This window comes from Octopus bimaculoides, chromosome 14, assembly GCF_046866305.1.
Source record: "Octopus bimaculoides isolate indiv1 chromosome 14, ASM4686630v1, whole genome shotgun sequence".
In the NCBI taxonomy this organism is placed as follows: Eukaryota; Metazoa; Mollusca; class Cephalopoda; order Octopoda; family Octopodidae; genus Octopus; species Octopus bimaculoides.
This window is the reverse complement of record NC_142941.1, coordinates 49,351,240-49,378,631: the sequence shown is the minus strand read 5'-3', so window position 1 is coordinate 49,378,631 and position 27,392 is coordinate 49,351,240. Positions and strand designations below refer to the sequence as shown.

Sequence of the window (27,392 nt, the reverse complement as noted above, 5' to 3'; positions counted from 1 at the left end):
TATATATATATATATATATACATATATATACACATGTCCACTCTACACACTTCAGCGGACATTTTATTATATATTTTTTTTAATGTGTTTTTCTTTTTAAATCTTTTATGTCGGGTTTGCTTGACGCCCCCCCCCCCCCCCCCACACGCCGGACCAACTTCGACCCTGGAAAACGGCGAGATTGCTATTGCATCAAAACAACTGGGAATCACGTACGGAGAATCTTTTGGTAAAATGAATTCAGGTAAGGAGAAGGAGAGAGAGAGAGAGAGAGAGAGAGAGAGAGAGAGAGAGAGAGAGAGAGAGAGAGTAGAATAAAAAAAAAATAGTAAAACGACTAGAAAAATATAAAATAGTATTAACAATAAGAAACAAAAAAGAATGAATAAATACAGATAATAATAATAATAATAATAATAATAATAATAATAATAATAATAATAATAATAATAATAATAGTGTAAAGTATTAATATAAAGGAACTCTTTAATATAATGATTATTGACAAATCGATTGGCGAGGTTAAGAATGTGATGATTACATGAAGAAGATTGCTAATATGATGTTTTGCAGAGAGAAAAAGAAAAAAACAGAAATCAAGGAATACAGGATACATATCGAATGCATGAATCTTTTTGTTCAACGAAGCCCATTCTTACTTTCATTGATGTTGTTGTTGTTGTTGTTGCTTTCGCTGGATTTGTTGCTTAAAATCTCGGCAGCAACGAAATTAAAACCAAAACTTTCCCATCAATATAATAAATCATTTATCACGGCAAATTCATCAGTTTTTCTTAGATTTACAACTCCTCTCTTTGCCTCTCACAATTTCACTCAATCCATCCATCTATCCGTCTATCTGTCTGTCTGCCTGTCTGTCTATCTATCTATCTATCTATCTATCTATCTATCTATCTATCTATCTATCTATCTATCTTTCGATCTATCTATCTATCTTATCTATCTATCTGTTCGTCTGTCCGTATCTCTGTTTGTCTGTCTGTCAGTTTAAATTCCGTTTTTGAAAGCAGGCTACACGGACCATAAACCCAAAAACGATACCGTCAACTTAAAACAGTTCAATAAATAGGGACCTAGCTACTGGGAGCTGAACCGATTTTGTTGCAGAAAGATTTCAGAAACCGGATCTAGTTAAAAGGGAACCGACAGATTTCATACTCTACAACATTTGCGTTGGGGAAAGAGGTCATGGATAAAGCGAAAAAGTTAGAATATTACATCGGTTAGATATTTGCAGAGAATAACCAAACGGAAAGAATTAACCGATTAGAAGAGGTTCGTAGAAGGGGTGTCACGAATGATGTTCTAGCGGCGAGAATGTCCCTCAACTAAATACATAAGGTTTTGAGTGTAAACCTCGATCAGGTTATTTCTCCAATCCAAAGTCGATAAAATAATTACCAGGGAATAAAATATGTACTGGGATTATTCTAATCGACGATACCCTAAAAAGTAGTGCCCCAGTTTGGCCATACCTCTGAAACCATGTGAACGGAGTAAAATGGCTGCGAACAGAATTTGCAACTGGATGCTATAGCTACAAACTCTTATTTTCATACATAGATTAAAGCCTCAGGTTTATTACGAAATGTTAAACGAGATGCTGTGACGTTCATACTGTCTCCAGAATAAACAGAAATATCGCGAAAGGGTTATTGAAACAGATTTGCATTCTAAGAAATGAATACAAATGTAGAAAAGGAAATAAATAAAAGGAAAACGACGCAAAGATTGTAGGCAGCTGTTATAGAAGTGTGCTGAGTGACATGTAATGATGGAGTTAAAAGCAAGATGAGGCTTTTAAATCTAAGTAATACATTTGAAATTAGTGCAATGCAAGATCGACCTTTGATTAAGATGAAGGATGACTAAGCATAATAAACACGCGTATGGATATCTATCTATCTATCTATCTATCTATCTATCTATCTATCTATCTATCTATCTATCTATGTGTGTGTGTGTGTGTGTGAGTGTCTGTAAGTATATGCATGCATACAACCGTACATACATATACACATATGCAAGTATGTTCTTACATACATACATACACACATACATATTCATATATATATGCACACACGTATTTACAAAAATATACATTTTGGTGTCTATGCGATATAAATGAAAGAGAATCTGTCAGGTACAATATGGGAAATGAGACAGGCGTATGCCAGATTCCATAAATGAGTCACGAAGGAAGAGACAACATGTATTTCACGTTAACACATACACCAACACGCATACACGCAAACACACACACATAGGCGTATGTATGTATGCGCATATATATATATATACACACACACACACACACACACATATATATACGCATACTACATATCCGTATATATATGCATTATATATATATATATATATATATATATATATATATATATATATATATATATATATATATATATATATATATATATATATATATATATATAACAAATAATAAATGAGTATATGCATATATACGTACAGGTATGTGCATACCTACGTCTACCTGTATATATAGGTGCATATCTGGGTACAGGACATTGCAAACAAAACGTAGACAAGAAAATAATAATAACCATGGTACAGAAAACACACAAGCCACATAGAGAACATTTTCCTTCATCAGCTACCCCCATTTTAACACCGGCGTTTCGAAGAGTTGGGCAGGACGCATCGTTAAAATGACTCTTCCCATGGACCGCAAATTAAATTTGTATACACAAATTAAACCTGTGCCATGGAGGAAAGTAGTGGCGGACAAAAACAAGACAGGAAAACAAACGGAAAAAACCCCCCGCAAAACATAGACTTTTATCTGGTTAAGAAGATAGTAGAAAATGGTCACTTACCCAGGTGAATCCCAAACAATTAATGGCATCGGCAATCATTTCTGCCAGCAGAGACGGGAAGGAATTCAAAGCCGGGAAGTAAGCGTGCATGTGAGGACTTTGCCAATGCGTGATCTAAAAGTAGAAATAAAATGTGCAGTTAGCCATTTGAGTGCTCTACCATTGGCTTATCTGAAGACATACTAGAACGGTGGGGGTCACCTTACTTGTAGAGACATATATGCGTGAAGATTTCAACTGTAATAAACTTCGGGTTTAGTGGTAGGTTACTAAAAATGTCATTCTGTATACAAAATTTTTCGATTCTGGAGAACAAATTCAGCAGATATGTAGAGAATGGTTTTGCAGATAACGGGAGAGAAAATCTTGATTCTGTTATTTTCCATACGTTACATTCTGCAAAAGCTTCAGCTAACAAAACCTCTTTGCAAACATTCCTGTCTGTTCAAGAAGATATTGATGTTCGTAGACGACCAGAGACTGTCTCTGTTGGACTACATGTGGACAAAAGCCCAGATGACGAACATTCTGGAAGGTATTACTACACCCTCACCCCCGTACAGGAACACATGTATATACGCAAACGTGTAAACATACACATTTACTCTTTTACTCTTTACTCTCTTTTACTTGTTTCAGTCTTTTGACTGTGGCCATGCTGGAGCACCGCCTTTTAGTCGAGCTAATCGACCCCAGGACTTATTCTTTGTAAGCCTAGTACTTATTCTATCGGTCTCTTTAGCCGAACCACAAAAAGAAAAAAACCACAAAACAAAAAAAAAATTAAGAAAAGTTGGATCAGCAAAAGAAGTTTATGAAAAATCGTTTGAAAAACATTATCAAACAAAAATCGAGAGCGCAACGCAACACTCGGATTCAGGTATTGAAACCACGAACGCTAGATCGCGAGTGCGACAGACTCACCACCAGGCCCCGCGGCCACGCACAAAACAAATCTAAATATTCTGGCTGTACAGATATGTGTGTGTAGCACAAAATAAACTCTAACACATCCCAAAATGCACAGAACAACATAAGAATGAATATATACACATACACACACGCGAGTATCGAACTCAAACATACTTATCAGCCCACATCAATTCACGCACAGAGACACCAACACACACACACACACGCACACACACACATACACACACACACACATACACATACCATGAAACATTCTTAGACATACACACACGTACGCATACACACATACGTACTTAACACACATGCACACACACACACACACATACACACCAAGCGCATACACATACTCATATACACTAACACACACGTCACAACGCATCTTCATACAAACTCACACATACACACACACATTTGGATGAAATCAGATCTGGTAGACATCTTGACTTGTTATGGTTGAAAGATTTTGATTAATTTCTTAAAATTATCTTTTCCCATAATCCTTGTGGATTACTATGTGTATGGCAACGCACCAAACCAGGTATCTATGTGCGTGTGTGTGTGTTCATGTGCATATGCATGTTTAAATGTATATGTATATATATATATGTGTGTATGTGTACACACACATACACACACACACACACACACACACACACACACATATATATATATATATATATATATATATATGAATGGATCAAAAACGCAATAGAGGGCATTAAAACGTTTGGACAGATAGACAACACTAAGGCAGACAAGAGAAACAACAATTAGAAGGACAGGCAAAAAAAAAGACGGGTTATTCTTGGCTTTCTTTCATCAGTCAAGTACCAGAAGTCATGACCATTTCGGCCAGTTACACTTGAGATGCTTCGATCTGGTTGCCCCCGCCCCCAAAAGTCTAAGTTAAAAGCATTAGACCCCTTTGTAAGAAAGCTAGTGAATGTGTACCGCAGCAAAGACAAAAAACTAAAATAAAATAAACAAAAAAAACGGAGAACATGATATACAATTACGAATACAAATACACGTTATCACACACACACACACACACACACACACACACACATACACACACACACACACACACACACACACGTATCAACCATTCTTCACACTCTCCTGTCCCAGAAAGCACTTTCTCTTTGTCCTTCTACTTCCGGTCATTTCAAAAATGTAACTACACGTGGACTGTTGGCAATTTTTTCCTCCTTCTTCCTTTTCTTTTGGACTTTCCTATGTTCTCAGCTGGAGGTCTCAATAGACATGCTAAGAGAGTACATATGGTGGCACCTGTGTATGTGTCTATACGTGTAAGTACACGTGCATATATATACACGTGCATGTATATACACGGGTATGTATGTATGTATGTATGTATGAATAAAAATGCGCGCGTTTATGAAATATTTCTTCCAGACTGATCCAAAAATTATTTTAAAAATCTATTGATTTTGTGTAAGAAATTCTTCTACCGCAACCACTACTACTACTACTACTACTGCTCCCACCACCATCACCATCATCATCATCATCATCATCATCAATATCATCATCATCATCCCTGTCATATTCCCTCGCTGTTATGTCCGCTCCCTCACTTCCGCCCCCGCACTTACTTATCTCTACAATATTTCCACCATATTGTTTATTGTTTTCGTTTGTTTTCTCGACACGGTAACTGGATTCTGAATTTATTAATCTTGTAATCCTTTCATTTTATGGATGAACAAATCTCCATCAACTCTCAACCCCCCACCCCACCCCATCTATGCAACACCACTCCGTCGCTCGGTAACAATCCGCCCCCCCTCCGAAATACACAATGCTCTCACCATGATCCCCCCCCCATCACTCCATACAATAGTTCTCCTCACCACGCGGCACCATGCAGCATGATGCTGAACTATGGCACACCCACCGCGTCACACAATTCCTATCATCGTAACCATCATCATTATCAGTATCACAAACACCACCACCACAGCCAACAACACCACCGCCACTTGTTTTTCTTGTCTTTTTCTTCGTTTTTTTATTATATATATATATATATATATATATATATATATATATATATATATATATATATATATTCATATATATATATATATTCATATATATATATATACACATATATATATATATACACATATATATGCATATATTTATATACACATATATATATACACACATATATATATGCACATATATATATATATATATACACATGTATATACACATATATATATATACATATATATATATATGTATATGAGTGCAGTCGTGTGTGTGTGTGTGGCGGCGTTTATGTATATATATATATATATATATATATATATATATATATATATATATATATATATATATGTATGTATATATTTATTTATTTATAACCTATATAATTGATATATGAAGCAGGCCAATTAAGCTATTTCTCCGTAGATTGAAAAAAAGGGCGGACATCGTGAAGGATTGGGTTCTGATCAGAGGTGAAAAAATGGTAGATTCCGAGGGATCTAGCAATCAACTGTGGGATTGAAAGCTATACCAATCACCGGACCGGACGCCATTGCACACACCCAAAAGTCCTGTCCACTCCGTCCAGAAGAAGGATTCAATACTGTAACAGTTTAGGGTTCAAAGGTCTATGACCTTTCAACACCTTATCAAAAGGCCTCAGGGAACTACGAGGAGTGTTATATGGATATGTTCAAAACAACTGAAGCAAACTGATTGACCAGATGAGGCAACATTACGATAGGAAACACAGAGGAGGGCAGCTCTGTAGAAACTCATTTCTTTGCCAAGACCGATTCCGGAGACAGGGTCAAGAAGTGAATCTAAAATAAACAAACATTTACGCTTATGGCGGCGCACCAGCATGGCTGCTATATCTTACTGAAATCAGTAAAAGAATCAAAAAATAAGCAAGCTTGTAGATGTGAAGGTCTTATATTGTGGAGAACAGATTGGAGTGTCCGAGAGCTGCAGCTACCGTGAACTGTATGAAAGGGATGTGAACTAACTCCCTTTCTCACTATAACCTTTATTTATCACAACTACGAACCCTATTGAAGCATTCTATCACTTCCTGCACACCACCACAACCACGTCAGCCATCACGGTACCCCATCAACATCGCCATCACGGTACCCCATCAACCACAACAACCAGCAATCAGTACCATAAGTAGTCCAATCACCACCTCCAATGCTACCAATAACATCATATGCACCACTACCACAACCATCCCCAACACCGCCATCCCCAATACTTATGCTGGTGGTGGTAGTTGTGGTAGAACACGTGACCTTCCTTTCTAAATGGGAAGCTGCGACCAATTAACAACATTAAACGTCCATCATCCAATTATTTAGGAGCCACTTAATGTCCACCTTTACTTATCGCCTTCTTAATTACTCTTCTAATTGTTCTTTGGACTTCGCACGCAGAGACATGCACAAACGCCCGCCCACGTTTACACGACCACCCCCCACACACATTATTCAGTATGAAATTCCTACGTACACACTTCTCTATCTATCTATCTATCTATCTATCTATCTATCTATCTATCTATCTATCTATCCATCCATCTATCTGTCTGTCTGTCTGTCTGACTGACTGCCTGTCTATCTGTCTGTTTGTCTATTTCTGTGATACCCTTTCTTTCCGTATATAGTAAATTTACACACACACACACACACACACACACACACACACACACACACACACACACACACACGCACACACAGATACACACGAGCGATGTGAATGGACGAGGAAGCTATGGAAGCAGAAATAAGGCAAGTGTTAAACTCTGTTGTCCATTGAATGTGTCAGAACTGAAGTGACCGATGTCCAGCTCAATTAGAAGCTGCTGACCTATCGAGGTCACTCTCTCAATCAACGCCGCACTCTCCCCGACCCCAACCCTCTCACCACTTCTTTTTCTCCATCTCAAATCATATCGACACTTTCTAGTACCCGGATCACACACATGCGCACACATTCACACACACGCACACATGCATATATACACATGCACAAACATACACTGAGGTACACGTGCATATACACACACACACACATGCATATGTATGTATGAATGTATGCATGTATGTATGTTGGTATGCGTGTGTGCGTGTGTATATGTGCTTGCACACTCTTATGCATGCACATATATACAGACACATACAAGTAACTAGATGCACACTTACAGGTGTAGATACTCGAGTGCAGAGACAGAGACATTTACATACAACAAAACGCACACACACACAGTCACTATACACTTACAAATATTGACATACACTTGTTCCAACACACACATACACATACTGACGTATACTTGCACACGCATTCACACATTCGCTCTAATATCAATAGTTTCGCAAGTAAAGTTAGTTTTAATAGCATAAATATATATTCACAACTGTTTCTATCAATCAATCAATCAACGTCACCATCGTGGGACGCGGGAGCGACGGACCGGTTAAATTGCTCGGAGTCTGGTTCGATCCGGACCTCGAAATGGAGAAGAACTGGGGCAAGACAGCGACTAGGGTGGCGACTCTCACCCAGCAATGGGCCGAGAGGAAGCTATCCCTAAAAGGTCGGGCGGAGGTGGCGAACGCGTACATCGCATCCGTCATCGATTACCGTCTGACCGTTGTGCCTTGTCCCGCTCCTACCATCACCAAACTGGAACGCATTGGTTAGGCAATCCATCTGCTGTAAACACCCGCTAAATGGAGGGCTAGGCATGCCGTGGTTGACGATGCACAGTCATGCACTGAGACTGCGATATCGTTGGCGCTTCATAGACGACGGTGAATAGTTGTGGTCGCCGTTTGTGCGGCGCGCTTTCCCGCAGCTCGTCTCTTTGGCGAACTGCTTTTACTCCTTAGCACGCCAAGTGAAATGCTTTACAGTATTACGTCTGTCCTTACGTTCTTTGTTCAAATTCCGCCGAGGTCGACTTTACCTTTCATCCTTTCGTGGTCGATAAATGAAGTACCAGTTGCGTATTGGGGTCGATCTGATTGACTGGCCCCCTCCCCAAACATTTCAGGTCTTGTGCCTATAGTAGAAAAGATCATCATCATCATCATCATCATCACCATCATCATCTTCATCATTATCATCATCATCATCATCATCATCATCATCATCATCATCATCATCATCAAGTCACATACCTCACATCTGTACTATGGCTAACGACCCGACCGTATATAAATCACATGACCTCTAAAACCGTTAGTTGATTGGCTGTTTGACCTGTCTTAGGTATATATTCCCTACACCACTCAAATTTGCATATTTGACGTCGATGTTGGTAATTAGCTCATTTGTAAGCGATCTAATGAGGGAGCCTGTACATAGACACCCAACCTGCAGGAAAGAACAACTAAATCTTCTCCCAAACCACCACATGCTGCTACCTTAATAAAAAAGAACACATTTGATAGTGTAGTCCAAGGTAATCTTTTATCTTTTACTTGTGTCAGTCATTTGACTGTGGCCATGTTGGAGCACCGCCTCTAGTCGAACACATCGACCCAAGGACCTATTCTTTGGAAGCTTAGCACTTATTCTATTAGTCAATTTTGCCGAACGGCTAGGTTACGGGGACGTAAACACACCGACATCGTTTGTCAAGTGATGGTAGGGGGACAAACACAAACACACCAATACAAATATATATATATATATATATATATATATATATATATGTATGTATGTATGTATATACGACGGGCTTCTTTCAGTTTCCGCCTACCAAATCCACTCACAACACTTTGGTCGGCCCGAGGCTATAGTAGAAGACACTTTCCCAAGTTGCCATACACACACACACACACACACATACACACATACATACACACACATCTACATGCGTATATCTATATACGCATATATACACATATAAAATAAATATATGCGCAGAGATACAGACAATCTCTTTATCTATCTATCTATCTATCTATCTATCTATCTATCTATCTATCTATATATATATATATATATATATATCTATTTCTGTGTCTTATTCTATACATGTATATATATTTATTGCGCGCGCGCGCATGTATGTGTGTGTGTGCGTGTGTGTTCCTTTTTGTGCGTGTTCCTAAGTAATTATATTTCTCAGTCATTAAATCTGATTCCAGGAAAGTTTAGTGAAATAGATTTTCTCCAAGGAAATTACTGGAAAAAATAAGCGACAATAACAAAAATATCATCATCATCATCATCATCACCATCTTCTTCTTCTTCTTCTTCTTCTTCTTCTTCTTCTTCTTCTTCTTCTTCTTCTTCTTCTTCTTCTTGACCACCACCGCAACAGTAACAACAGCAACAACAAGAACAACAGCAAAAATAACAACAAAAAAACAGTTTACAAAATGGCGGAGTTGATAGAACAAAGCAAAATTCCTTTCGCCATTTGTTCTGATACTCTGCGCTTTGAGTTCAAACCGCGCACTGAACGCCTTCGCCATTCATCCTATCCACTCACAGAATATAGCATAGCAGACTAAAACAAGGAATTGGTGGAATCATCAGAGACAGAGAAAAGGTACCTTGTGGTGTTTTTTGTATTCCTTTTATTGTTTTTGTTTTGTTTATATTCAATGATATTATATTTGTGAAGTGAGACTTAATCCGTCGTCCGATTGAACACCGTAAACTGGTCCTTGGGCGATGGATTAAGTCTCACTTCCCAAACATCTCGTAATATATAAAACATGCAGAAACATCACAAGGTAACCTGTCTGTGTCTTTGACAATTCCACCAATTCCACGCTCTGGTCCGGAAATAATAAAAGGCAATGTTGATCCGTGCTGGATTTGAACTCAGAACCCTGAGTGTCGGAACAAATGTTGAAAGGAATTTTGTTTAGCTCCAACAATACTGCCAATATGCTTCTTGTTTGATTTGCTGTTGTGATGCTGCTGGGATGAGGATGATGTTGTTGTTGATGCTGCTGGGATGAGGATGATGTTGTTGATGTAGTTGTTTATTTTCTCCAGTAATTTCCCTGAAGTAAAGATATTGCACCGAAGTTTCCTGGAATCAGATTTAATGACTTAAAAATATAATTACACACACACACACACACACACAAAGAGAGAGAGAGAGAGAGAGAGAGAGAGAGAGAGAGAGAGGGAGAGAGAGAGAGAGAGAGAGAGAGAGAGAGAGAGAGAGAGAGAGAGAGAGAGAGAGAGAGATGCAAATTGTCGTTTCAAATAAGAAACAATTATGAAAAAAGCATAAAGCAACAAAGTATTAAAAAATATCAAAAATATGAAAAGAAAAATATGGAATTCTTCACATGTATTAGAAAACAATTATTATTTTACCATAACAATCATCATCATCATCATCGTCGTCATCATCATCATCATCAGCAGCAGCAGCAGCAACAGAAGCAGCATGAGCACCAGTATCAGCATCAGTTCCCTTCGTCGTCATCACAATCATCATAATCATCATCATCTTCATTATAACTTGAACATTTTTTGTAATTTATAAGCACTTTTATTGCTTCATGATGATGATGACGACGACGACGACGACGATGACGACGATGAAGACGGTAACGATGATGATGTTCAGCTCATTTCATCCCCTGACCTGTCACCCATTTCATGTACTTATTTATTCCGATGGCCAGATTGGTAAGACACTATGTTACCCATCTAAGGGATAATAAATATCCAGTATACTAGTGGATGTATAGCTATTTATAGTCAAAGGCTTTCTGATGCACGGCAATGGTACAATTGGATAAGAGGTACAAGTGGAGTTAAACAAAAGTTTATCCAGAGTTTATAAAGCAAGGCAGAAAATGGAGAAGAGATTCAATTGACAAACATCAGTAAGATTTATTTACTATAATCATAGGAATAAATAAATAAATAAATACAACTTTATTTATTTATCTATTCCTATGATTATATGTGTGTGTGTGTGTGTGTGTGTGTGTGTGTGTGTGTGTGTGTGTTTGTGTGTGTGTGTGTGTGTGTGTGTGTGTGTGTGTGTGTAATAAGGCGAGAAAATAGAGAAGTAATTAATAAATTATTATTTATTAATTAAACAATTGACAAACATCCCTTACAGCTGTTTCAATTCAGACCCTCAGAAAATTATCAGAGGTAGATAAAGATATGCAAAATAGTTGTTCGATTCCTGCATGTTGAATAAACGGCTGCAAACCGTTAATTTTAATTTAATTTTTTAATTTAATTAATTTTCTGAGGGTCTAAATTGAAACAACTGTAAGGGATGTTTGTCACATTTGTTAATAAATAATAATGATTTAAAAAAAATTATCTCTCTATTTTCTCATCCTATCATTGTAATAAATAAATATATATAAACCACGGTTTATACAGTTACCTTGCAGTGGAGTATTAAATACAAAGTTCAATACTCTTTGTACAGGTAACTAACCAGTACTTTCATAGGATTTTGCTATCCCTTAATGAGATTTGTAACCTTTAATTGTGCTTCTATAAACACACACACACACACACACGCACACATATCTATGCAATTTGACTGTTGGCACTATGATCGTTTTCCCGTGCCCCAATAATAACCTAAGATCGAAACGTTCATCGTGCCAGGTTTTAAATAGAAAGACGAAAAACTACATTTGTATCATGTATTGAGTACTACTTCTAGAAGGAATCTTACTTCGGGTGGGTCAATTTCAACAGTGATAATATGTGTGTGTATGTCTCTGTGTTGGTGTCTATGGGTAACTGCATGTGTGTATAAGTGTATGTGTGTGTATGTGTGTACGCGCACGCGAGCGTCTCTCTTTCTCTCTCTCACTTTCTCTCTTTCTCTCTCTCTCTCTCTCTCTCTCTCTCTCTATATATATATATATCTATATATATATATATATAATATATATAATATGTGTGTGCGTGTATGTATACACACACAAATATAAAGCGAGAGATAAAGATAGACAGACAGGTAGATATATATATATATATATATATATATATATATATATATATATATATATATATATATATATATATATATATATATATATATAGAGAGAGAGAGAGAGAGAGAGAGAGAGATTGTGTATATCTAAAAAGAAATTCAGCAAAAACAAAGACAGCTATTACCAAAAACAACCAACGAAGTAGTCAATGTGGTGCTTAGGACAGGAACTGAACCCGTGGATTGGTGAAGTGTTTGTGAAGAGCTTACTTTCAAGTGGATTGGTTCAAGTGACCACTTAATATATTAAGTTTCTCTGATCTGAAGTTGAATTTAGCGTTTTTGGTAGGATTAGGGGTGGGCGGAAAGGGGTATAGGAGGTGAGACGAGGAAATGGATCGAGAGAAAAAGATGGAGTTTGAAGGAGAGAGAGAGAGAGAGAGAGAGACTAATAGTAACGTGGGAGTGATAAAGATACACACTGAGAGAGATGGAGAGAGAGAGAAACAGACAGACAGACAGATAGAGAAAGTATGTGTGTACGTGAGTGTGTGCGTGTGTGTGTGTGTAGGAGTGAAAGATGTAAGAGCGGAGTGATGAGAAACGAGTGTTTAATATACATACCTGCATATTATATATGCACTTGCACGTATATATCTACATGTATGCATATATATAAGTATATATTTGTGTGTACGTATGTACGTATGTATGTATGTATGTATGTTTATATATATATAACGAGAGAGAGAGAGAGAGAGAGAGAGAGAGGGGGGGGAAATAGATATAGATATAGATATAAAGAGAGACAGATAGATAAATGAATAGCAAGATAGAGAGGTAAGTTGATCGACAGACAGACAGACAGACAAACTGATAGACGAACAGGCAAACATAGATAGATGAACATATGGATTGATAGATACATAACAAGATAGATGGATAGATCGATAGATAGACGGTAAGTATAGAGAAAGAGAGAGAGAGAGAGAGAGAGAGAGAGAGTGTGGGAAAGAGCCAAAAGATAGAGAGGGGTTGGTGAGAAAGGAACAGAAACAGAGACTTTTAAGAAGAGAATGTAAGAGAGAAAGAGAGGGGGGAGGGAAGATAAATAAGGAAGAAACGATGAAAACAATAACAACAACAACGAAGTTGAAACCATTTCCACTACCTTTTCCCCCTCCCTCCCTTCCTCCTCCTCCTTCTCCATATCACGGAATATAAGAAGGTTTGATTCTGACAGGAAATCTCATTAAAAGATAACCAATTTCACATCTCAATTGGCATCACTTCTGACACCACCACCACCACTACTGTAATCATCATCACCATCATCACCATCATCACCATCATCATCATCATCATCATTAGCAGCAGCAGCAGCAGCAGCAGCAGCAGCAGCAGCAGCAGCAGCAGCAGTAGCAGCGGCACTCTGTCCATCTTGGTGCGTGAGCGTATTCTGCAATCCGGTTTCTCATCTCCGTCGATATCATTTCAGTGCTATTGCTGTCGGAAAGGTGTAAATGACAGTCCATCTTCTTCCATACTATTATCAGGCGGTAATAGATGGCGGAGGTGATGTAATTGACCCTCAGGGATAGCTCTCTCGGCCCATTTCTGGGTGAGATTGGTCACCCTGCTCGTCAATTGGTCGCAGTTTTTCCCTCACTTGGAGATCTGGATTAAACCATACCCTGTGCAATTTGATTGGTTCCTCCATTCTGTCTACCTTGACGCAGTTGGACGTCATGGACCTGCCATTCCAGATGTCAAGTTGCAGGTTCGCTGACTTCTTGGTTCGTTTTGGTTCGTGTCACCGCTTCGAGTCCCTTTAAGTGTGGTTGGTCACCCCGATGTCCCTACTGTCCGACACTATTACAATAAAGTTGTTTGCATTTGCCGACGTAGATCTGCATCCGATTTCCAACGAGATGCCCTTCAATGTCTCTAGTTTCCACAGAAAAATTACTCAAGAATTGGTACATAAAGATGAAACGGGAGAAAACAGTCTTGACAGACGGAGAGCATTTACATGTGTGTGTGTGTATATATATATATATATATATATATATATATATATATATATATATATATATATATATATATATATATATATATATATATATATATATATCCACCAAATGGAGTACTTTTTTGTTGATTCTACCTGTGTATGTGTGTTAACTTTGTCTCATTTTGAAAATCGAAGTGGACCGTGGGACAAAACAGTTCGTTTTCAGTTTCAAAGTTCTTTTACCGATATATTTTGATCTGATGATATATTCGTATCACTTTTAATTTGCACTTCTTGTTTCTGTTGTCTTTTACTACAATATCTGGTCTGTTAACTTGAATTGTCAGCACAGTTTCATGTAACTCGGGTAAGTGCAGTATCGGGTAAGTGCAGTATCGGGTAGTGTAAATCTCTGCATTTTGTGCATATTCGTAAGGCTGCTGTTTTGGTTATACATTCGTATTTATGATTTTCGATCATTTCCAAAGCTATTATTATAGTCATTATTTCTGTTTTCTGCCTCCTATTTGGCTTCCTCTATGTCCAGATCAGAAGATTTGGACAAATTCTCAATTTCGTTTTTTGATAGATTACCATATGTCGAGAGTGATACTTCGATTTGGAAGCATTTCCTTTCAAGGGGTCCTTCACAACAGTATCTGGTCAATTAGCCATAATCTCACCGAATGTGTATTTGCTCACCCCAGAGTATGATCGACTTTTCCTCGTGTATATCAATACCACTTTTTCCCTCCTGGTATTTCGTAATGCTGACATGGCTTCCAGCGTAAAGTCCCAACGCTGTCATCCCTATAGATAGATTTATACTTTTCCGTGACTATGACTGAGCAAACAGAAGCAATATGGTTAACTGCTTCTTCACAAATTCCCCATGTCTTGCAGTTGCTGTATTCTGCTTCATGTTATTGATGGTTTCTCGTGAAGAGACTTTGATCTTGTGCTCAAATCAAGAAGCTTTCAATCTCACCTTTGCGTCCTGCGTTTCTCAGCCAGTATTGTGAATTTTCCTTATCTCTTTTCATGCCGTTCAGCTTTTACAGGTAGCGTAAGGGTTTTATTTTCTTGCTATCGCTCTATTATGACAGACCATAACTCCATTTTCAGCTTAGATGTTAGCCTTTTCCCAGTTTCCGTTGTGTCTTGTATTTTTCTTTATATTCATATCTATTATTTCAGCCTCTGTTTTGTATTTATTTGCCTTCTTCCAAGATTAAAAAAAAAAACTCAAAAAAACCGACAATTGTATCGTTCGTATCATTATCCCTATATCTCTTGGTTTTTGGTCTTTCCATTGTTTTTTACAAGTTATTTCTCTGCTCTTACAACGATAACTTACAATGGTGGATGTTTTATACTTTCCAGTTCGATAATACCCATAAGTGTCTATGTTCGGAGTAAATATAATCATTTTCGTCCAAACCCCAATTTTATATGCAACCCATGTTTGTGATGTTCCCTTCACCCGATGCCCCTTTAGCAAATAAAAGAAATCCTCGTTCTCGTAATAATCCTCCTTGTCATTGTCATCATCGGCGTGGAGGTCGTTTATATTGTTGCTTTGTAGTTATTAGTGCTGTTGTTGTTGTTCTTGCTACCATTATAGGGGTGATGTTTTAAAATGTCTACTGCGAATCCTCGTGATTGACTGACATACGTCAGCCATATTGGAATATGCAAATTTCTTTTAAGGAATATAGCAGTGAAGACGTTGTGTGTGGGATGTAGTATTGTAGCAGAATGGATGGATCAAGCAGTTTAGAGGATCATTAAGAACCAATCCATATCAAGTAGCTAGCTCCTATGTGTAAGGTGTGTGCGCGCGCGCCTTTGAGATAATATGTATGTGTATGTGCGTGTATGTATGTGTGTGTGTATGTAGAGTATAAGAATGGTAGGAAGTATGTGTGTGTGTGTGTGTGTGATAGATGTGTGGCATGTGCTAGTGTATTGCGAATGTGTATATCTGTGCATATGTGTATATGTGTGTGTGTACATGCACGTATTTACTGAGCATAGATGAATGGTTAAGAAAATTGTCTCGTAACCAAGAGGTCTTGAGTTCGATATGGTTTTCTATAGCCCCGGGTCAAGCCATGGCTTGAGAGAAAAAAACCCAGTCAGAGGGAAACTGTGTTGAAGCCGACGGAATGATTATTCCGGGTAGAGCTTTGTCCCACACACAGTTACACCGGAGAATTACATTAAGGGTTCGGCTGAGCTGCTTGTACAGATTCCTGCGACTTTCTGTTGCCATCCAATTCCATTCTTATGAATTTAACTCGGCAGATTGATACCCAATGAATCTTTCGTCAGCCGATTACACAACCGTGGCCACCACTCTTATGGATGTGTTGAAGTTAATCTCTTCGTAGAGCTCGGTAATCCTAATCGTTTAATCCTCTAGGATTCCTCCGGTCAGCATCGATGTCAGAAATACCGTTGACTCAGTGGCGCTCTTCCGCTCCTCTTCACAATGCGGTATGCTGCAGTGCCACGACCGCGCCGTACCCTTGTCAGGGTGGCTGGGCGGGTGCTATGCCTTGCCAAAGGGCAGCCCATAACTATGCAGAGCACGGCCGTTACTCCTTGAAGTATTTTCAAAGTTTTCAGATACCCGTATTGAGGGTACATGTGTCAATGGAGTACTCGGCCATTCTACACGCTAATTTAAAAACTAAGCTGCTGAGTCGATGGAAAAAATGCTATAGTCGTCGCGGAAACCGACGAAGATCCAGTGACTATGTGTATAAATGATCGTGTATATATCTGTGCATAAGTATATGTATGTGTATGTGTGTATGTATGTATGTATGTGTACGTGTGTCCGACTGTGTGTGGATGTTGTTATTATGTTGAAATGTTTATGGTGAAGCTAATTACGGCTGCTGCACTAATGAGTAGCTGGATAATTAGATCTCATAAACGGAGAATTAGAGGCAGAAGAAATAGGATTTGAAAACGGGAACGAAATTGAAAATATTTGGAAACTGTGATTTGTAAGATTACGCGCGCGCGCGTGAGCATACACACTCATTCACAGACTCGATTATACACTCTTACAAACAAGAACAGACAAAAGGATTAAGTCGATTAGATCGACCCCAGTGCGTAACTAGTACTTAATTTATCGGCCTCGAAAGGATGAAAGGCAAAGTTGACCTCGGCGGAATTTGAACTCAGAACATAAAGACAGACGAAATATCGCTAAGCATTTCGCCCGGCGTGCTAACGATTCTGCCATCTCGCCGCCTTATTACAATAATAATATCGATACATATCGATGTTATTATTGTTGGTGTGGGAAAGCGGCGAGCTGGCAGAATCGTTAGCACGCCGGGCGAAATGTTTAACGGTATTTCATCTTCGGCTACGTTCTGAGTTCAAATTCCACCGAGGTTGACTTTACGTTTCAGGCTCAATAAAATAGGAAGGAATTGAACACTAGGATCGTTGTAATCGACTTACTCCCTTCCCTCGAAATTGCTGGCCTTGTGCCAAAATTTGAAAGCAATATTAATATTTTTGGTGTTTGCGCTATTAACTCCATATTTAAAAAAACAACAGCAATAAAGTTAATTCTATAATTTAATTTATCCTTAGCTTAAAGGTTAATCCATCGCGATCTTTAAATAATAACAGAGGCGTCATTATGGAGGAAGAAAATAATGACTAACTTTTGAAAACCAAATTAAATTATATAATGCCAACGTTAAATTTAGGTAGAAAATTGGCAGAATCTCATTAGAATGCCAGATAGAATGAATGCCTTGCGGTGTTTGCGTCGACTTCCTGTTCTCTGAGTTTAAACACCGCTGAGTAAACCAGATTAAATTTAAAGTCTAAACGAAAAACAACGTTTTAGTTAATTTTACATTTACGCTTTAAATATTGGTTTTAAATTTTGGCACAAAGCCAGCGAGTTGGGGGAGGGGTAAGTCTATTACATCGACCCCCAGTGCTTAACTGGTATTTATTTTATCGACTCCGAAAGGATGAAAGGCAAGGTCGACCTCACCGGAAATTGAACTCAGAACGTGAAGACGGATAAAATGCAGCTAAACATTTTGTCCGGCGTGCTAACGATTCTTCCAGTTCGCCGGCCTTATTTAGCTTGGGCCCAAGACCACAAAATCAACAATCACAGGTGAGGTGGGAGTAGGAGAGAATCGATTTAGACCTTCAGTTATTGTTATTACTAGATTATTGCATCCCAAATGTACATCGATTCTGATCAGTGGCTCAACTTATAAAAAGCCCAGCTTTGACTGACATTCATAATATTGGGTTGGTGCATAATTATTGCGGCTCTTTTTCAACAAATTTTATCCAACATAAACAATAACACTATTTGACAAAAACATCTTTAAATGACGATCTGACCGTCTGCCGAGCAAATGGGAAGCAGTAATTGAAGTAGATGGTGAATATGCTCCGGAATGATAATTTTTAGATGTTTTTGTTACATGTTGTTATTAATTTTGCTGAATAAAATTTGCTGAAAAAAGCCGCAATAATTATGCACCAATCTACTATTTCTTCCGAGGAACGCACGCACCGAGCACATTGCTGCTGCTGCTGCCATTATCTAAAGTACACTGCTGATGCTATTCATCGATCTGGAGTAATGCTGCCGCTACAGATACATGATTAAATTATTAGTTAATTACTAAGATTATAATTTTAATGGTATTAGAGACATGCACTAATTGAAGACAAGTGATGGAAACGTGGTTTAGCTCTCGCCATTTTATATCAGTTGTGCTGTTTTCTGTCGCAAATTGGTGTTAAATTCAGATGGCGATGACGGGCGGTGAGCTGGCAGAAGCGTTAGCACGCCGGATGAACTGCTTAACGACATTTCGTCTGGCTTTACGTTCTGAGTTCAGATCCCGCCGAAGTCGACTTTGCTTTTCGTCCTATCGAGATCGATAAAATAAGTACGAGTTGAGTATTGGGGGTCAATGTAATCGACTTACCCCCTGCTGGCTTTGTGCCAAAATATGAAACCAATTTTAGAGTTAATGCCATTTATTCCGATGTATTCTCTTCTATACCAATGGTTCTCTAAGAAAACTGATCAAGAATCCAACAAACATACACACACATATATAAATATGAACACACACACACACACTCACATATATGTTCAGCATCAACTGTCGAACAAACGAGAACTCGATAACGTAGGAGAGATATTAATATGTCTTGTTCTGGTTGAGTTTGTTTCTTTCTACTCTGAGTAATAACTTTCCGGAAGATTCCGTGCATTTACGGGTGAAACTCAGTGTAACAAGGGACTAGCTAGACCACGACAATCTTTCTATCTATCCATCTATCTATCTATCTATTAATCAATTTATCTATCTATCTGTCTGTCTATCTATCTATCCATCCATCCATCTGTCTGTCTGTCTGTCTGTCTGTCTACCTATTTAACTATCTTTATGTATGTGTATGTGTAAGAGAGAGAGAGTGAGGTGGGGGGGAGGAAAGAAAAAATGAAGAAAGGACGAAGGAAAGGAAAAAGGAAAAGAAGAAAGAAGGAAAGGAAGAAAGGAACAAAGAAGGAAAGGAAGAAAGAAAGAACGAAAGAAAGGAAGAAAGAAGGAAGAAAATGAAGAAGGAAGGAAAGGAAGAATGAAAGCTGGAAGGAAAAGGAGAGAGAGAGAGAAAGGAAGAAAGGAAGAAGTTAGTAAGACGAAAAGAGAGATGAATTCTGACGTTTCGGGTTGGGCCCTGTTTCAAAGGAATTTTTGTTTACTAAAAACTATGGTCGGTAAAATTAATATTGATAACAATGACAGCTGCCGCAACAATATATCAGCAACAACAGCATCAAGATGAGAAAGAAATAGTGGAAAGCATCATGTCCGCCATAATCATGGGGTGTCGCTGTCCGGTAATATCATTTTATTGTGATACTAATTACGACTGAAATATTTGATAAGCGAACTATCTACGTAGATTGGAGGAAATTGCTGGAGACAAAGTTATTATTTAGTAATAAAGCACACACACACACACACGGACACACACACACACACACACGGACACACACACATGGACACACACACACACACACACACACACACACACACACACGGACACACGGACACACAGACGTACACATACACAAACAGAGAAATTAGTCATCTATCTATTTCCGAATCTATGGCAATGAACAAATATATGTGTGTGTGTGTGTGTGTGTGTGTGTGTGTGTAATATATTTATATATATATATATATATATATATATATATATATATAATATATTTATACTTAACACACACACATATATATAAATATTTATATATATACATACATATACATATATATATATATATATATAAATGTATATATATACATACATATACATATATATATAAATATATATATATGCATATACATATATATATATATAAATATATATATATATATACATATATATAGAAATATATATATATATGCATATACATATATATATACATATATAAATATATATACATATACGTGTGTGTGTATATATATATATATATATATATATATATATATATATATATATATATATGTATGTATGTATGTATGTGTATGTATGAATGTATGTATATACACACACATACACACATACGCTATAGAAAATAGACTGGGGAGAGAGAGAGAGAGAGAGAGAGAGAGGGGGGGGGAGAGAGACGGACAGACAGGAAAACAGACAGGCAAGGACCTTCAGAAAGAGACAGAAAAGAAGAGAAAAACAGCACCAAACTCGACAGTCCTGAAATAGTTTACACGTTATGGTGAAGTTCTTTAAAAAAAAAAACCTAAAGGAATTTTCCATTAACCATTTTTTTATTGGAACGGAGATCTATATTGGAAGAGACTTTCTCGCTTCCACTAGTTTCTCTTTTGGGTAATTGAATTCTGTGAGAGACAATATCTCTGGTGTGTGTGTGAAAAGAAGTGTCCCCAAGTGTGCTTGAACAACAAGTGTGCATGGATATGACAGTGTTGTGTGTAAATAGGTAGATGAGAGGATATGACAGCTATTGGTAAGGCTAGAGTGTCTAGGTTAGAGCCTCCATATTTATGTGTGTATCCATGTATGTATACGTATGCATGTATGTTTATGTGTACGTATGTATATGCACGCATGTAAGAAACATATGTATGCAGACGTATGCTTGCCTAATAAGTATATATAACTATTTATACGCCCACGCACAAATCTCTCTCTCTCTCTCTCTCTCTCTCTCTATATATATATATATATATATATATGTATATATATATATATATATGTATGTATATATTCTTTCTTTTATTCTTTTACTTGTTTCACTCATTTGAATGCGGCCATGCTGGAGCATCGCCTTTAGTCGGACAAATCGTTCCCAGGACTTATTCTTTGTAAGCCTAGTACTTGTTCTATCAGTGTCTTTTCCCGAGCCGCTAAGTTACGGGGACATAAACACACCAGCATCGGTTGTCAAGCTATGGTAGGGGGGACAAACATAGACACACAAATACATACATACATATACATGTGTGTGTGTGTGTGTGTGTGTGTGTGTGTGTGTGTGTGTGTCTGTACGATGGTCTTCTTTCAGTTTCCGTCTACCAAATCCACTCACAAGGCTTTAATCGTCCCAAGGCTCTAGTAGAAGACATTTGCCCAAGGTTCTATGCAGTGGAACTGATTCCGGAACTATGTGGTTGGGAAGCAAGCTTCTTACCACACAGCCATTTTTGCACCCTATATATCTATATACGTGTATTTGTGTGGTTTACATTACATGTATATAAGTATATTATGAGTATATATATATCTATGTATATATATATGCATATATATACCTACATATATATATATGAATATATATGTATATATATATATGAATATATATATATACATATATAATATATATATATATATGAATATATATATATATATGCATATATATACCTACATATATATATATGAATATATATGTATATATATATATGAATATATATATATATATATATATATATATATATATATATATATATATATATATATATATATATATATATATATATATATATGCATATATATATATATATATACATACACACACCTACACACACACGTGTTTGAATTAATACGAAATCCAGTCAGTCCATTTTTGACTACAAATAATTTGGTGCTATAATAGAAATGAAAAAGTGAAAGTAAATAAACGAAGGCAGAAAATACAGAATAATTAATCGGAAATGGAGAAAATTTAGACTTAGGAAATATCAATCCATCAACAATAGGATGAGACGGGGTGAGGTGGAAGAAAGGGGGAAAGATCTAGAAGAAAAGTGTGTTGATGACCATGTATTTTTATGTAGTTAACCAACTGAAGATAACATGTCTTAGTTTCAAAGCAGATGCTAAGGAACTTGGTCATGCTACGGTTTGCATTTCACGAATAACTCTAATCCTATGATTAAAAAGGCTTCATGGCTGTATAGACTTTGTGGATATCTTTTTCTTTTTTGCAGCTGACCAAAGATTACATTTTTTGCTTCCATGCTTTAAGGATTCAGATCATTCGATAAATTTTCATTTAATTTTTCAGGCAGAAGATTTTTCGTTTAACTATCTAATTTAGTTGGAAAATGTTGTCGTATTTCTCGATTTAGTCGTATTTCGTTTCAAGAAGAAGAATGCTCGTAGATATTTTCTTGAACTTCTCTCCAGGCATTACAGGTCGGGTTTCAGTTAACACGATTGAAAAGAAAAATCCCATCGGATTATGTGAAGTCAATGTTAAAGGACGATGTACAAACTGCCGGTCTTCTTTCTCGCACATCGACAAAGCTAAAAATGCTAAGCTGACCACCCACGTATGGGGTTCGAAGACCAACTGCACACCACCTACAATTAAGTGGAGAATCATGGACAAATCTATGCCATAAGTTAATGAATGCGTAGCTAAAAGATAGTACATTTTTTAAAACCTGAGAATTCTCCCACTCTACGTTATGTATGAGTGCAAAGGTGTTTGTGAAACATAGGTGCAGGATATTCTTTCTCCTTGTGGGTTGATGCACCATCTGCTCCATAAAGAGTGCGTCCGTGAAGTCAAGCAGAGACTCTGCATGCTTCCTATTTTGAAGTGGCATACTTGAAAGGGGACAACCCTCTGGCCTTTTTACATGAGGGACATTGAAATCCCTTAAGAGAAGTATGTGCAGAGCGCTATCGAGATTCGTCAAAACATCTCTCATTCTTTGGAGGCACACTTCAAATGGGTTCTCATGATCTGGCGCATCTGGTGGGCGACATGTGGCATACATTACCAACCTCATCTGTTTAATGTGTACTACCAGAGTATCACATACAGTGTTGGAGTGCGACAAGAGTACCATGGACGTGACATAATTTCGGGTGTACATTGGCACTCCTCCACGTGACCTTTCTCGTCTGTAGCACGACATACCCTGGTATGTGTACCTCGGCGTCCGATACAATCACATTGAGATGTGTTTCTGTTATACACACACACACACACATATATATATATTCATATAATACACAAACACGTGTACATGTATGTATACACACACACGAGTGTATAAGCACCGAGTCCTAGGTAAGACTGACTACTTCAAAGAATGAGTTCAATATTTTCCTAATATATACACAACCAACCATCCTTGTGTGTGTGTGTGTGTGTGTGCGCACGTGTGTGTGTGTGTGTGTGTGTGTATGATGAATTGTGCTAACGCTTCTGTCTTTGCGTCTGACATCTTTTCATAGGTTTTCGTCAGACAGTGACAGTCATGAACAAAAAACATTGAACGACAATCTCAATTAATATACGATGTGAAGAGGAAATGGAGAAAAACCGGTTTTTTTTGGTTTTTTTTTTATGTGACACATAGAAATGTACGGTGGAGATTGAAGAAAATGTCTCCTGAAAAAGATATAGACTTTAATGCTACATACAAAATTTATACATCTAAATACACACGCACGCACGCACACACATACACACACACATACACACACACATACACACACAGGTATATGTAAAGACAGAGACAGATATACACACTGACTCACACACATACTCATATACTCACATACTCATATACACATACTCATATACATAATAAGGTAAGTTAGAAATTATTACCATTGTTGTTGCTGTTGTTTTTATTATTTTTATTATTATTATTATCATTATTATTATTATTATTATTATTATTATTATTATTATTATTATTATTATTATTATTATTATTATTATTATTATTATTATTATTATTATTCGCTACGTTCTGAGTTCAAATTCCGCCGAGGTGGACTTTGCCCGTCATCCTTTCGTGGTCGATTAAATAAGTACCAGTTACGAACAGTTTGACGTTCGGGAAAAATGAAAAAGTCTTTTACGTTTCGAGCCTGCGCTCTTCAACAGAAAGGAATAAGAGAAAATATATATATTTTTTTAGGTATATCTCTACAGAGTTCAGAGCCAGCACTGAAAGTTAGCATGTTTCGTATACGGCTACGTCTATGTAAACAATGCAACCGAAGATAAAAAAAAATGCAGCTAATCAGTGTATAGGCATAGTTCAGTAATTGTTCTTTCAGTAACATTGCTCATCAACTTTCCACGAAAGCATTGCTTAAATTTACACACACACACACACACACACACACACACACACACACACACACACACACACACACACACACACACACACACACACACATATATATATATATATATAGGTCTAATGAGTTCTCCAACACCACATCTCAAAGCAATTCAACGCTGCTACACTAAGACTGTCTGATTGCAACAGGTGAGAGACTGGAACAGGTAAAAATAGAATTGAAGCTCTACTCTCTGAAGCGAAGACGTGAAATATCCAGCAGGGTCATCGCATAACTTTGAGACTGAAAACTAAAGCGGTTCCGGTACTATACTCGACAGTATAGTTCCAAGGGTCTATCCCTCTCCATGTACAATAGAGACCTAATACTGTAACAGTTCAGGATTCAAGGGCTCACAGCTTTTCAGTACTTTGCCAAACCCCAATCAGAGACCTACGAGTCATAGATGTGAATGCGTATAAAGAATATTTGGGTAAAGTTTTATCCGGGATACTAGACGAACCTATAGCATGATAAGAAACACAAATAAAGATGGCGTCGTGCAACTCATTATCTTACAAAAATCAAGCATGGACAATGGTTGTGAAAATGAAATGAAATCAATAAGCTCATCAACAACGAAATTCCAGCATGGCCACAGCCCTTAAATAAAATAAATTAAAGTAAAATTAGAAACAGGATATGCATGCGTGTGTCTGTATATGTATAAGTATATGTAAATGTATACACACACACACACACATACATATATATACATATATATATATATACACACACATATACATACATATATACATATATATAAGCATATATATACATATATATATGTATATATATTTGTATAAATACATATATTGTATATATATATATATATATACAGTATATATATATATGTGTGTGTATATATATATATATATATATATATATATATATATATATATATATATATATATATATATATATATATATATATGTATGTATGTATGTATATATGCATATGTATATATATGTGTGTATATATATATATATAAGCATATATATGTATGTATTTATATATTTATACGTATGTATATGCATGCATACATAATACACACATTAATTTATGTGTATGTGCTTCTGAGGTGTGCGCGTGCGTGTAGTAAATGATAAAAAAATAACCAAAACGTTGGTCTTTCTAATTTTTACTTACTCCTGGCATAATTACTCGTTCGATGTCGGCAAATATATTTTCCCATTTTTCGCCTTTTTCTGGAGCATTTTCAGGCACCAACTTCCTCATGTAGCCAGGTTTCACGTCCGGAAGCACTCTTCGGGAGCGGATATTGGACAGATACTCAGCTATATATTCCACTACTTCTTTACCTGGAACAGAAGAGAACATTTGAAACATTATCTGCTGGGAATATGCACACACACACACACACACACACACACACACACACACACACACACACACACACACACACACACACACACACACACACACACACACACACACACATGTATGTATAAATTTTCTTGGAATAGTGTATCTCGAAATACATTTCATTTCTACTCTAGGCACAAGGATCGAAACTTTGCGGGAGGGGTGCCAGTCGATTAGATCGACTCCAGTATGCAACTGGTACTTAGTTTATCGACCGCGAAAGGATGAAAGGTAAAGTCGACTCTGGCGGCATTTGAACTCAGAACGTAAAGACAGACGAAATACCGCTAAGCATCTCTCCCGGCGTGCTAACGTTTCTGCCAGCTCGCCGCCTTAGATAGCGTCTAAATATTGGGTCAAAACCACACACAGATACACATACATACATACATACATACATACATACATACATACATACATACATGTGTCATATGAAGCACGTATTATGATGCTTAAACAACATCTGCAACAGAGAGAAGAGACCACTAACTATGTTGG

The 27,392-nt window shown here is 37.2% G+C and overlaps 1 protein-coding gene across 1 annotated transcript in view; it reads right to left on the bottom strand.

Moving 5' to 3' along the window:
• LOC106868611 (aromatic-L-amino-acid decarboxylase) overlaps positions 1 to 27,392 on the bottom strand; it is a 134,191-nt gene that overhangs the window by 27,247 nt on the left and 79,552 nt on the right. The window contains exons 3-4 of the mRNA XM_089362097.1: positions 26,658 to 26,830; positions 2,874 to 2,987 (exon numbers count right to left, since the gene is read on the bottom strand). Coding sequence (XP_089218223.1) covers positions 2,874 to 2,987; positions 26,658 to 26,830 — 287 coding nt within the window. The remainder of the gene's footprint in view (positions 1 to 2,873; positions 2,988 to 26,657; positions 26,831 to 27,392) is intronic.